Source organism: Halichoerus grypus, chromosome 12 (genome assembly GCF_964656455.1).
Source record: "Halichoerus grypus chromosome 12, mHalGry1.hap1.1, whole genome shotgun sequence".
NCBI classification, from domain to species: Eukaryota; Metazoa; Chordata; class Mammalia; order Carnivora; family Phocidae; genus Halichoerus; species Halichoerus grypus.
This window is the reverse complement of record NC_135723.1, coordinates 17,718,854-17,732,942: the sequence shown is the minus strand read 5'-3', so window position 1 is coordinate 17,732,942 and position 14,089 is coordinate 17,718,854. Positions and strand designations below refer to the sequence as shown.

At 47.9% G+C, this 14,089-nt stretch overlaps 1 protein-coding gene and 1 long non-coding RNA gene across 3 annotated transcripts in view; one reads left to right on the top strand and one right to left on the bottom strand.

The window, feature by feature from the left end:
- LAMB1 (laminin subunit beta 1) overlaps positions 1 to 14,089 on the bottom strand; it is a 71,591-nt gene that overhangs the window by 7,052 nt on the left and 50,450 nt on the right. Inside the window, exons 25-29 of the mRNA XM_036083986.2 lie at positions 7,494 to 7,863; positions 4,789 to 4,973; positions 3,677 to 3,918; positions 862 to 1,065; positions 98 to 242 (exon numbers count right to left, since the gene is read on the bottom strand). Of these exons, the coding sequence (XP_035939879.1) occupies positions 98 to 242; positions 862 to 1,065; positions 3,677 to 3,918; positions 4,789 to 4,973; positions 7,494 to 7,863 (1,146 nt within the window). The remainder of the gene's footprint in view (positions 1 to 97; positions 243 to 861; positions 1,066 to 3,676; positions 3,919 to 4,788; positions 4,974 to 7,493; positions 7,864 to 14,089) is intronic.
- LOC118530495 (uncharacterized) lies at positions 1,219 to 5,775 on the top strand. Of its 2 annotated transcripts, none has more exons than XR_013443075.1 (2): positions 1,219 to 2,820; positions 5,180 to 5,775. It is a non-coding gene; the product is annotated as an uncharacterized LOC118530495 (long non-coding RNA). The 2 variants fall into 2 exon arrangements; XR_004914687.2 differs by lacking the exon at positions 1,219 to 2,820 and adding an exon at positions 3,900 to 4,663.

Genomic DNA, 14,089 nt, shown 5'->3' with positions numbered 1-14,089 from the left:
ACTTGAATTCTGGTCTCTCAAACACAGATTCTTATAAAACATTTTTTATATTCGACAAGAAGAAGCAATGTCTAAAAGTCAGATGAAAACAACTTACGGGTCAGAAAGTTTCTGATTTGCTTGATCAGATTCCTCAGGTCCTCGTTGCTCTTGTCCACTTTTTCTTTGGTAGCATTGGTTTTCAGCAGAACATCCTGAGCATTCTGTTTTGCCTCATCTGCCCTCAGTTTTGCTTCAGAGACCTAAATATGAGGAATAAATGACCCAGGGAACAACTTCACTCTTTCTACGGCAGACCAGAATACTATAAATGGCCTGGAAAGTGACGCTGAAAAGCTATGCATTTGGAACCATGGGTTTTAGAAACAAATGTCTCTCATTCAACTGTACTGTGTTCCTCTATGGACAGAAAGTACTCCGTCTAGAGCTGGCCACACAATTTCTGATACAGATCAGGCTAGCATATAAACATTTTTTTCTAATTGTTTCTAACTCCTCTGAACCATTTGGTGGCCTATAAAACAGGATGTTAACATGGTCGCTTTAGAAAAATAAATGCTCAGCTGCTCAGCATGAAATTTTTATAGCACAGCTCAATGTATTCATAACCCTGGACCCATGATAAGTAACAAATGATCTCAAATCACTGTCATGAGAAGAGAGCAAATTCTTAAATATTCTGTGAAGAAAACCTCCCTGTGTATTTTTTTCGCTGACTTCACAACAACCGGCACTTTGACACTTGACGTGTCCTTGCCATGTCCCTTTCATTTCACCATGGAACACCGATCTCTCCCTTCCAGATCCTCTAGCCTGTCACTGAGAGCCAACACCACAAAGCGAGGCTGTCCCCCGAATTACCATCTTGGAGAGCTGCTCCACCTCGGCCAGCGCGCTCAGGACGTCTCGGTCGAAGTCCATGGCTTTCTGCCAGGCTCCGTGTGCCACCGTGACCAGGCCCCCGCAGCCGGGTCCCCCACACTTCTTCTCGCCTTCGTCCGTTCTGCAGCTGGGGCCGCCACACTCCGTCTCGGAACACGAGGCCCCTGGGGGCGTCCCGCAGGTCTGCAACAAGGGGGAGCAGGCCCTGGCCTTCAGAGGGAATCTGAAGCTCAGCACAGCTGTGCAGGGCCTGGGTGGCCCCAGAGAGCATGTAGGTGGTCCTTGGCAAGGGTGCTCCAGGGAGCACAGTGCTCGGGTGGGGGGGGAGCGGGGAGAGGAGCACAGAGCTTAGGTAAGCTAACCTACTCACTGCCAAGGAAACCGAGTTTACGACGCTTCACCAGTGCCCTCTGCCCCGATGAGCTGGAATGCCATCTGGGTGCTGCGTGGGGTGCAAACTGATCTGCTGTGAGGCTGAAATCTGCCAACAGGAGAGCAAAAGAATGCTTCCCCTTTATCCTAAATCACTGGACTAAAAAAAAAAAAAGGTATTGAGAAACTGTCCTGGTCCGTAGAGTGACCTAGAAGGCTCTTGTCTGGCCTTTCAGTACCTTCCGATCTAGTGAGGAAGACAGGCTCACTCTCCATAAAACAGCCAAGAGGAGGTCATGTGCTGTAAGTAGGAAGGAAAGCAGACAAAGGAGAGAGACCACGGAGGCTTGTAGTCATCGGGGAAGGATGAGCTGGCTGGTGGGATTTGAGCAGGGAAGTGGGAGAACATTCCAGATGTGAAAGGGAAACAGAAAACGGAACAAAGGTAGATTTAACTTTTACAAATAAGCAACCCCCCCCCACCCCGCCCAGTTCTCCCTCCCCATACTCCTCTTCCTTACCTATCAGAAACTTCCAAAGATCCGAGCCTGGCCATGGCATACACACGCAAACGGATAAATGATAAGTTTGCCATATGATGGAAAAGGCTGAGCAGGGAGAAAACTGTGGAGCTGTCCTCTCACGTTGAACAGAGATAGTGAAAAGCAGGTAATGCTCCCCGACAAGGAAAAAGTAGTTTTTGAATAAACAGTCAACTCCTTAGACTAATAATTTTATGATAATTATAATCCCAGTGTGTCTCAAAATAATAGACTTTCATGTATCTGGTTTATAGCATATAAAAAGCTTCAGAGAAGAAAGTTTATTCTGCGTGCTCTAGAAGAACAGGGGCCTTAAGAAGGGAAGCCTAAGGGCTCAGGGATGCTTTCTAAAAACACTCTGACAACACACGAGGAGATCTGTTTTATTTCAGCCGCAGGCATGAAAAAAATGGCATGGGTCTAGCTAAATATACACAAAACAAAGAACTGAAGGTACTTGAAAAACACAAAGGGACAAAAACCTCTCTATCCAAGAACTGTCAGTATGGAACCCGTAAAGAGAGATCGCAGAGGAGAACTGCATACATCCAATGAGCAACCAGAAGCTGGCCAACCCCAAGGTTAGCTCACCCGATGGAAAAGCAACCACGGGGAAAGGGCACCCATTCACATGGCCCCCCACTCCCTCACTACCCTCTGTTGCAAAGCAAACATCCTTCAGCACGCTCAGCTGCTTTCGCTTTACTGCGTGGATTTTATTTGTGATTACTGGTTTTTATTGGAATTTCTAAGGAATCAATCCCGAAAGGAAAGACTGAGAGAGCTGTCATCCCACGCCTGTAGAGTTACTCTGTGCCCTACAAAGCGCAGTGGGCACACTGCTCTGGGCCCCCAGGTTTCTATTAAACCATGACAGGAGATCTACCTTACTCCCTAGTCCCACTACGTGCTATAATGTGTGATAAGAGAATCTATAACCCTGTAGGCAGCAATTACGTTTGGCACAATACAGTAGCGGCGACAGTGTGTTTTTGCCAACTGCAGAGAACGTGAGATGGGCAAGGTAAGGAGGCAGGGAGGGAGGGGAGGGGGCTTTTCACTAAAGACAAAATCCCAAGGAAGCCTGCACTGTCCCCTTGGCTTCTCTGCATCCACCTGCCTCTTGCTATTACTGTTCCTCTGTGTTCCTAAGCTAAGAGACCACAAGCCTTAGTCTATAAACAATACCCTCCAAATTCTCTCAGTAGGTGTCCTTCCCTGAAAAACAGTAAGGAAACAAGAGGACAAAACAGGCAGAGTTTGGCTTTTTTTGGCCTTCTGCCGGATCTTCATTAAACTCACTACTCAATTTCGTTTGGCTCCAGAGTTACTCTCTAAAAGCTTCTGGGAAATGAATCTACTTTCGCGGTTGGTCTCAGGGTTAATCTTCACCAGGTAAAGTTACTGGAACAAAGGAACATTCTAATTTACACCAAGGGAAAAATTCTTTTGCTCCCTTAATTTTTTCAAGTCCCTCCCAGAATGGTTCCTGAAACTGCTCCATGGAAAAGGGAGTTTGCACGTCAAATTAGAACTATGTAAAAAAAGAAATGTCCACAGTCTAAAGGGTTCAAATTTGAATAGGAAGTCAGCAAGTCAGTGTAACAGTCTGGGAAAGTAGTCCTGATTCTTTGTATCACAGAGAAACCTCTGGAACCCGGGGGTGGGGGTGGGGGTTTGTGGGGAAAGAGGGGGGGTGTGGAAAGGCAGATGTTGTTTTGATCTGGCTGGATGGTGGGTACCCATAGGTGGTCCAGAGACTAGAGACCGGTTTCACTCCCGCTGGTTCACTTGCAAAGTGAACAGGATTATAGACAAAACAGGGTCGTTTCTCTTCCTATTGCATCCTAGCCTTGGGGCCAAACCCTCAAAAACCTCACCATTTCGGCAGCCGCTGAAAGGTCCAGACTTTGTAGTTTGCCTGCCAGTTCATCCAGAAGGCGGGCCTGTTCCTCTTGTTTTTCTCTGAACTGGGCTTCTCGCTCCATCATCAAGTCTTCGACTCGGTCCCGGGTGAGCGCCGACTGCTCCACGGTGCTGTTGGGGTCTGTGGTGGAGGCGTTCACCCTCTCCTCTGCCGCTACAGACATCTGGAAGTACCGGGTAATGGTATCCAAGGCACCTAGGGCACAGAATGGCATCGCCCACAGTGGAACCTCGTGTGCTCAGGCTCAGGACGCGACGGCCGTATCTGGTGTCTGCCCCAAAACTCACTGTACGATTTCGCTCTAAAATTCAAGGACTAAAATCTTTAGGAAGAAACATAACTTTCCCCTCATGAGCAATGGCTACACTGTGTCCCATTAGCAGCTATTCTGGCTCTGGAGGATGCCAAACATCTGGATGCAAAATTAACTCAGTCATGCAGATGTTTCTGCAAACAGGCGATCTTCCAGTTCTCAGTCAACAGCCAACAGCATCAGGCGGCCCGCGGATTACATACCCAGATATTTTTTCTTCCCTTTTCCTACTCATTTAACTATTCAGAGCCACTCAAATGGCTAGTATGACATATATAAAACAGCATGGCATACTGTGGCTTTGAGGACCTAGCCAGAAAAATAAAGGGTTGTGCGTAGAATAAGATGGTTAGTGGGATCTGACGCTGCAAAAATTCTTCCCTGACCAGGCAACATTCTTGAATATAAAAGAATTTGCTGAAATATCAATGTGATTTCTCAACTTTTCACAAGAGCCCATTTCCAAGAAATGCCAAGGAGGTTAAACCATCCACTGAAAACAAATCAGGAACCGGATGCCATTCTGCTGCTCACTCCACGGAACCTCTCCCGGGTCTTAGGCTCTCCGAGTCCCAGGTCACACATTTGTGACCGGGGGCCTTAATCCTTACCTGTGCCAGAGACTTGGTGAGAAAAAGCTCTAAGATGATTAGAAAGCACTAAATTTTATTCTGAAAGTGCCGCACTAGAGGGTCAGACAGTGTGTTGAATCCATTGTCTGGGACTGCATATTTGCACAAAAAAATGCTCACCCCGAATATCTGAGTTTTTGATAAATTCCAATTGCTCAGCAAGCTCTTTCACCGTGTTGTCTAGGCCTTCCGCTTCTGCCTGCAGAGCATCTAGTTCTCTGGCTGTGCTGTTGCTTTGCGAAGCTGTGTCAGACAGTCTCACTTCTACTTGAGCCATCTTTTCCGAAACATCTTTGGTTAATTTCCTGTAAAGGGGAGGAGAAGTTTGCCTAAGTAAAATAAACCAAAGGGGAGTTCTGAAGTCTCGTTTTTATATTTTCTACAAATCCTGTACCCCTTACTCGGAGTTTTCAAACCAATTCCGTACTTTCTAACTATTTCCAAGTCCTGGTTTTACTCTCTTCATCATTAAGAGACTGTACCGAATCTAACAATTTTCCTTTCTTCCAAGACTTTGAAGAAAAACACAGAAGCACCAACCAGCTGTGGCGGAAGTTCCTGAAGGGATTCTGAGCACCTGAGCAAAGGTCCAGGGCCTGGAGCTCCAGCTCTGAATGTAAGCAGCGTCAAGTCCAGACAGTCCCACAACTCAAAAGACATAAAGGACTCCAGTGTAGAATTATACTTCCCGGCCACCTGCCGAGAAATGCTCTTATCTGAACCTCAGGGATCACCGTCAAGATGGGACGTGCAGAAAGGAAGCCTCACAGCCACCAGGAACCCCGGGACCCGCCCACAGCTTTTCATATACCTCCCCCGGTGGCAAGGTCCCATCCAAGGACCCTCCTACTTCCACCAACACGCAACCCTTTTATTTCTCATAAGAAAGGAGGTAGTATCTACCAGGATGGACTCGATACGCAGTTAGCTTTCACAATATTTCATTTGGAATCTAAACCCAACTGCATTTTCTTCTGTATTTCACATCCCCAAAGCTGTATTTTAAGCATCTATTTGTACATTACTTATAAATACAGTGTGTGTGTATGCATGTATGTGTGTGTGTATATGTATATATTATAACAAAGAAAACAATATTTGAGAAGACCTCGGCTCTGGGCTTTACTGGGTCACCTAATTCATTGTCTCCTCAGGGAAATACTAGTCAGTATAAAAAAACACTGGGAAAACATAGTGGGGGCTAAAAGGCTGGGGGCCATTTGAAAAACGCCATTTAAGGCTGAGATAAAACCATGACCCAACTCAAAAAGTACTTCAAAGGATTTGTAGGTTAAATTACATTTTATAAACCCCACCACTTTTTCCTGAGACAATTATAATATAGTTTCTTTTTTCAGTGCTTTCTTCTGTTCACCTGCTGATTCACGGAAGGCTTTGGTTTTCTTCTCAGCTCTCCTACAATGTTACGATTTTTAAAGAAATCAAATCTAACACTGTGTATTTTTTTAGTAATGCCACTTTGGATCCTAAGACACCCACCTTCGGATGTTGTGTTGAAAAAAGATTAATGAAACCAGTTTCCCTGGGATGATTACAATCTCTCCAATTAGAGGACTAGTGAGGGGAGCAACAGAGCCATTTCGGGAATGTAATCCCTCCTCTGGCAGGCTCTCAAAGGACACCCAACTTGAGTTTCTCCCTTGGGTGCGTGAGACCAAGGCCAAGAATCAGGTCCTAAATGGGCTTGTGCTTGGACCACAGCCTTCCAGAACTTGTTATCGCTACGTGTTAGGAGACTGAGCTGTGCACCGTCCAGAACTCTAATGAGCTAAGATTCCTCATTAAATGCGCTATCGCCGCATCAGACATTTCCCAGCACTCTGGGCCACCCCATGGTCTTGGACATGAAACCTCCGGCCTGAAACCAAGGGACCAGCTACTTGAAATCCAGAAGGTCCAGGAAGGGCCTCCCACAAGGTGCCTGAGCGCATGTCAGCTGATCCCTTGCAGCTTGCTGCTCACAGTGTGGAGATGAAAAGTCCGTCTGGCTTCCTAGAGAGGCTGATTCCCGTCCCTTCACACAGAAAATGTGGGAAGGGAGTGGGGGTGTTTGGGAGCAGGAGAAATGGTCGAAAAATGAGCCCCGAGAAGTTGAGCATCACTCAGAGCTCAGTTCTCTCTGCTTTCACTGGCAAAATAGACACCAGGCAGAGAGGATAACCCGGAGAAGGGCTACGAGGAGAATTTTTCACTGAGGAGAATTTGTTCTAATTACAGAGGGGAGCACTGCTCTAGCCAAGCGGCGGCGGAGCTGCAGGAAGGACTTGGCAGCAGGGGTCTTGCTGTGGGAATGGATTTCCTGGTTAGGAGCAAAGCGTAGGAACGACGACTTCTATTCATCGTGTTTTTGGCAATTACACTATCATTTCACAGATCAATCCTTCTGCTGCTCTGTAAGGTAAAGGTAAATACTGCCTTCCCCTCCTCTGGAGGAGGGAAGAGAGAGACGCAGCCTAAGTGAGTCATTCAAATTCTCAAGCCTAGCAACTAACCAAGCTACGGCTCATTTACGGAGCCTCTGTCTCTGAAGCCAATGTCCTTGCCATTCTGCTAGCTCGGAGCACCGTTCGCAAAGAGGAGCGCTGAACAGGACCCGCACACAGTCTATTCTGCAGCCTCTGCAATTTGGTCAGTGTTCACTCGCCCAAATGCCCAGAGTGAAGACTGCTGGAAAGCCAATGACCCGGCCTCCGAGTTCACTCACAGGGCACACCATGCCTTCTGATGGAGGCACCACGCCTGGGCATCTCTCAGCAGGTTGAAACAATACTGTGAGCGCCTTCCCTGGCTCAGGGACTACTTACTCCGCTTCCTCAAAGAGATCCCCAATGTTTTTCAGCGGCTCCGCGGCAGGGCTCTGGGCCAGGATGTCTCTGATCTCATTGACTTTTTTCTCCACCGAGTCCACCGTCTCCCGGTATGGCCCGATCACACCGCTGATCTTCAAGGCCTTGGCTTTCTCCAGGAACTTCTGGGTCCGATTGGTCAACTCGGCGATGATCACGTCCCAGAGAGCAAAGCACTGGTGGCAGGGAGCGCAGTCGGGGAAGACCCCCGAGTACCCGCGCGTGCACTTGTCACAGCGTGGACCCTCGACCCCCTCGACGCAGATGCACTGGCCAGTGGACTGGTCACACTGTGGTGTCTCAATGCCCCTGGGGTCACAGTCGCAGGCTGGAAGGGAAACAGCACTGGTGATCCACCAGATCACAGACCTCCGCGACAAGACTCGGCATGCAGAAGCCGCAGTCACGTGTCTACCAAAGGCTCGGAGAGACTAGAGCGGCGGCGTCCTCCAGTCCAGGCATTACCTGGACACTCGATAACCGCTTAGTAACAGTAACACTAGTAATTTTTTTAGGGTGACACTTATCGTGCCTGGTGTTGCAGAAATGGTTTACATGCGCCGTGTCACTGAACCTTACGGGAGAGGTGACTTGCCCCAAGTCTTACAGCCAGGAAATGGCTGGGCCAGGATTCAAGTTCAGCCTATTGCAACTCCAGTCTGTGCTCTTAAACTCTGGCCCACCTCTGCCTCCCTTTGACTTTGACTTCCCCACAGATGCTGTCAGTGCAGACAACTCAGGTGACATCCTGACGACACTAAGGGACAACTCCTAACATCCCTCACCCGACCTGGTCACCAAACAGAATGGCGAATACTTGCTGAAATGCAACAAACTTGATAAAAAGAAAACTCAATGACAATGAAGTCACAGGCATTCTAAGTATCTAGTTTAAAGGCTTTCAATGAAGTATAGCGTGTGGGTATCTGCCACTGTGAAAACCAGCCCCAGCGCTACGAGCACAGGCTCAGGAAATGTCAGAAGTGAGAGAAGGAACCCGGGAGCCGATCAGCCCCAACTTCTCACTGGCCCGACCGGGCTGGCATCTTAGCCAGAACCAACTGGTAAAGGACCTTGGCTCACATTACTTATCACAATGCCTGTGCCATTGAATCCTGGCTTAGAGCCCCAAATTGCAGGAGATTAACTTATTTTTTTTAAGGATTTATTTATTTATTTTGGGGGGGAGGGGCAGAGGGAGAGGGAGAACCTCAAGCCAACTGACTGAGTGTGGAGCCGGTCACCGGGCTCAGTGTCACAACCCTGAGATCCTGACCTGGGCCAAAGTCAAGAGTTGGACGCTTAACCCACTGAGCCACCCAGGTGCCCCGGGATTAACTTATTTTTATATCAACACTTGATATTTCACAGTATTTGTATAGTGTCTGAAAAACAAAAGGCCCGTACAAATATCTCTGGCCTTAAATCCTTTCGGGGAAAAGGTGGGGGATATAAAAAATATCAAAAAGCCCCCCCCCCAAAACAAATATATTATTTCCCCGAGGATTCCAAGGGTAGGAGTCCATCTGAAACCACTGTTTCCATTCTCAGCACCAAGCACAGGGTTCATTGGTGCTCAACAGTCTTTGCCAACTGAGGTTCTAACTTCATTTTCAGTACAGGCACGCAAGGGACATTTACATACCCCACTAAAACAAAATCATCTTCCTACTCTTAGTCTCAGGAAACAAACTGAGGGTTGCTGGAGTGGTGGGGGGTGGGAGGGATGGGGTGGCTGGGTGATGGACATTGGGGAGGGTATGTGCTATGGTGAGCGCTGTGAATTGTGTGAGACTGTTGAATCACAGACCTGTACCTCTGAAACAAATAATACATTACATGTTAATAAAAAAAACTTAAAAAAAAAAAATCATCCTCCTAAAAACGTAATTTTGACTGTGGCAAAACACAACACATTCATGCTCTCAGATAGTGTTGTAAAACCGTCTTGAGTCAACAGCTGCTCTTGGTCTCCGAAAGTCTTTCTAAGGAAACATCTTCCAGAACCAGTTTCACTGATGGTCCTGAGATTTGCTCACTAGCCTCTACCCTCTAAACCCAGAGAGATGCGCCTGTCGTCCGTTCCTGTGACCCTTGCCACAGCCCGCCTTCTATTGCTAGTTTAATCCCTCATTGCCTTCCTTGGCCACTGGCCTCCCCGCGCCCGGGCAGCAGGTCTGAGGAGTGCAGCGGTGGGGTGAGAAGGCTCCGACTGCCTGGCGGCTGCCCATCCTGCCTTCCCCACCCCCCAGCTATGCAACCCTGAGCTGTGCACTGAGGAAACCGAGTCACTGACTTCACATCTGTAAGATGGGGTAATAACTGTATCTACCCCATAGGCTCGCTTTCAGGATACGGAATAGCTTAATTCCAAAGTGCTTAGAGGAATGTCCAGTTCATAGTGAGCGCTCGACGGACAGTTTCATCATCATGACTTTCAGTCAGGCAAGTGTCTGGTAGTTTGCTGCCCAGAGCGAAGCCTGACCACATTTCCACTGGGAAACAAAAAGCTGTCATGGCCTTCTGTTTATCTTTGTATACTTGCCAATAACATCATGATTTTTTTCAAAGATTTAAACTATGGAATATTCCAGTCTTCAACTTTTGGGTTGAAAACATAGCATTCCCTTCATGCCTTGGGTTTTCAAAACTAAACTTTTTTTTCCTTATGCATATTGTTTCTTTCCAGGCACTTCTGGCACTTTGATTTTTCCTATGCTTTTGGGGTCATTCTTACGAGTCAGGGAGCAGCTTGAGCGAGCTGTGAATCACTTCAAGCGTGTTCCCTGCACCGTTATTTCTAGGACATGTTCCTGGAGAGAAGGGTTCTGTGATCAGTAAGTTCAGGAAAGACATTCTCCTCTGGAAGATTCCAAACAAACATCAGCACATTGAAGGCTCAGAGGAGTTCGGCAGGAGAAACCTCGTTTCGTGTCGTTTTTACCCAGTTGTATCCCAAACTCATTTGACCACAGACTCTTTCCCCAGTGGAATAGTGGGAGACACCCAAGAGAAATAATGGGAAAGGTGTCAGAAACTGCTGCTTTCAACAGTTTCTGAGGATCAGAAGAACAGTAAGAAATTTGATGATGAAGAGTTTACATTGTTTACACTTTAGGAATGGATTTCCGATGTCGTTTGGTAAAATTCAGTCATCTTTCAGAAAGCTAGAAGTTACGTGGGTCATCTAGGTCCTAGCCTGTCACACTTGGGCGTACATCGGGATCACCTGGAGGGTCCACGAAACACAGACTGCTTCCCTCCTCCCGTCCCCTCACATTCGAATCCGAATCCGTAGGTCTGGGTGGGACTTGAGAATTTGCATTTCTAACAGTTGACAAGTGCTTGCTGACCCTCTGTTAGTTCCCCAGCTGTTCTAGCCTTCCTTTTGTATGTTAATGTGTGCTTGTAGGGGTGAGAGAGAAGGGGGGGAGGGCGAGAATGGGGAAGGGAAGGAGGGGGCGGGGGGGGGGTTGGTGGAGAATGTGTGTGTGTTCATCCTTCAAAGAGTGGAGCTGCCGCAGTCATGACTTTGGGAGTAGGCCAGTGCGGGCTGACGCACGAACCTCATGACCTATGTAAGAAGAGGAATGCATGACGCCATTTGTAAACAATGGGATTGCTCAGTCTGCTTCGGCCCTGCTGGCCCCAGTGAGCAGAGCCATGTGGGGCCTAGGTGGCCCAGGAGACCTGTGCCTACTTGATTCTCTCTCCTAGGTTTGGGACAACTGAGGCAGATGGGGCACATTTAGTTTGGTTAGAAAATTCTTTCTTTCCCATAGATAATGCAAAGGCACACATTAATTCAGTCCTAAAAAGGTTCTCACTGGATTCATACTTGGGGCAAGGGATGGGTCCATTTTTTAATTTCTCTAATAATTTTTCATTTTCTTACTCTCATTCTGTAAGGGGCATCTTTGAGGGGGCGAACACGGGCCCCAAACTGTAGGATTTAAAAGGCAGGTGCACTCCCGTGAAGGCTTTCTCCTCTGTGGAGAGAAGTCCGGGCCAGCGCTCCAAGGGCAGGCAGAGCTCCGGCTCTCTCCAGGAGACAGGACCGGGTTAGCTAAGCTAACCAACACCCCTTTCCTCTAACTGAAAAAGTAGAGTCAAATTTCACAGATGGCTGGACTGCAGTTTCATCACTGAACACTTCCAGCCTGAACTTTCTCTGGAAGGTCACCAAAGGACTACACTGTATCAGGTTTTCAAACTGAAGTGGGGGAAACCGCTAAGCTCCCGTGGACACGTGCTTCCAGAACTGCTCCTCTCCTGGGGACGCCTGGGACGCAAACATGGGAAGGCCCATGTGTACCACTTTGTACAAAGACACCCCCCCCAAAAGTACTTCCCGCTGAAGCAGAAAGGTTGGTTCTCACCTGACAACTGAAAATGTCACGGACACTGAAATTATGAAGGAGACCCTCCAATCCCAGCTCACAATCGCTGGGATCTAAAACTTACAAACTATGCCCATGGTCTCTGACGAGGCCAGTGGTTGTTCTCCTCTCTTCAGAGGAAGGGCTAGGGGTCTAAGTGGACCGACAGCTCAGCCTGCTTTAAGAAATGGGATTCTCTGGCAGAGGATCGAAAACTTTCTCTTGAAAAGAAGAAAGTATTTAGCAAAAGTTGTGGCCTGATCTTTAAGATGAACAAGTCATGAAGATGAAGACTAGCATTTTAAAAATGAACCCGTAATGACTGTCATGAGCCATTAAGAATTCCACCTTCCCCTGCACATACATTCTCGGCTATGCGGTCAGTAGGTTTCCTTTGTTTCTACTAAATTTTCTCATCGTTTAAAAACATGATCTCTAAGAGCTAGTACATGAAGAATAATGCACCCAATTTACAGATATTGAGGCCTAGAAGAAAACACTAGCAAGTCAATCCCAGAACAGGAAACATTAGCCTGTGTGCCTCTTAATCAGTAGGTTTAACTTCCTGCTTTCTTTCCATCCGTCCCGCTCCTCCTCCAGGCCCCTCCAACAGCTGAAGGCCTGGCAGTCAAGGCTTCCATAGTCTAGTGAAACCGAATCGCCCCCATGGGTCCCCAGTACATGGTTTCCTGAGGGCGCCCCCGCCCCCCACTACTAACAAGAGTATTTGTGGCCCTCTAGAGAATCTAATTAAATCTGATTCCCCAAGTCACGCTGCATGTTGCCCTTATTGACCTCTAGCCAGGGCAAGAATTCCTCTCTCAAAACCTGTCATCTGGGGCGCCTGGGGGGCTCCGTCGGTTAAGCATCTGCCTCCGGCTCAGGTCATGATCCCAGGGTCCTGGGATCGAGCCCTGCATTGGGCTCCCTGCTCTGCAGGAAGCCTGCTTCTCCCTCTCCCTCTGGTTCTGCCTACTTGTGCTTGCTCTCTCTCTCTGTCAAATGAATAAAGAAAATCTTTTTTTTTTTTTAATTTATTTATTTGACAGAGAGAGACACAGCAAGAGAGGGAACACAAGCAGGGGGAGTGGGAGAGGGAGAATCAGGCTTTCCATGGAGCAGGGAGTCCGATGCGGGGCTCGATCCCAGGACCCTGGGATCATGACCTGAGCCGGAGGCAGACGCTTAACTGACTGAGCCACCCAGGCGCCCCTGAATAAAAAAAATCTTTAAAAAAAATAAAAACCTGTCATCAAGGACCCTCCAGGCCTGTGGAAAGAACAGGGACATTGGGCCACACAGGCCTGGCTTCAGAGCCCAGCTCGGCCCTCACCTGCGGTTTTTGGGCAAGTCACTTAACTTCTCTGAGCCTAAGATTTCTCAGCTGTGAAGTGGAGGTTATATTTATCCTCATAGATGATTAGTTGTAAGGATAAAAGCAAGAATATGTATTTAACATCCCTACAAGTGCTCAGCACACACACAAGTGCAAACGGCCCCTACAGCTAACCTTTTCCATGCAACCTTGCTGCATGACTCCAGTTCCTATGGATCTGGCCCTCCTGGGACAGTTGGAAAGGTCTATACCCCTCTCTTCCTGCTTCTTGCCATCAGGTTACCCTACGTGCGCCATTTCCTCACGGGGCCTGCCGGAGCCTGGTGCCCAGGGGGCCATGCTTCTTTGCTGGGTCCCCGCCCCATGAGGCCGAGTGCACGCTCGGCTCTGTGCTGGTATCCAGCCTGCCTGGAGAAAGTACTATGTCCTACAATTAGGTAACGGGGTTATTCTATCATGGACCCTGCCTCAGAGTAGGGACTCCAGGATTAGCTCTACTGCCCAAAGTTTCACGGATCCTCTACCTAGGCAGTTCTACTTTACTGTAAGGGAAATTTAAATTTTCTAGTCTCTTAAATGTGATTTTTTAAATTTAATTTTATTATGTTATGTTAGTCACCATACATCATTAGTTTTTGATGTAGTGTTCCAGGATTCATTGTTTGCGTATAACACCCAGTGCTCCATTCAGTACGTGCCCTCCTTAACACCCATCACCAGGCTAACCCATCCCCCCACCCCCCTTCCTTCTAGAACCCTCAGTTTGTTTCTCAGAGTCCATAGTCTCTCATGGTTCGTCTTCCCCTCCGATATCCCCCCTTCATTTTTCCCTTCCTTCT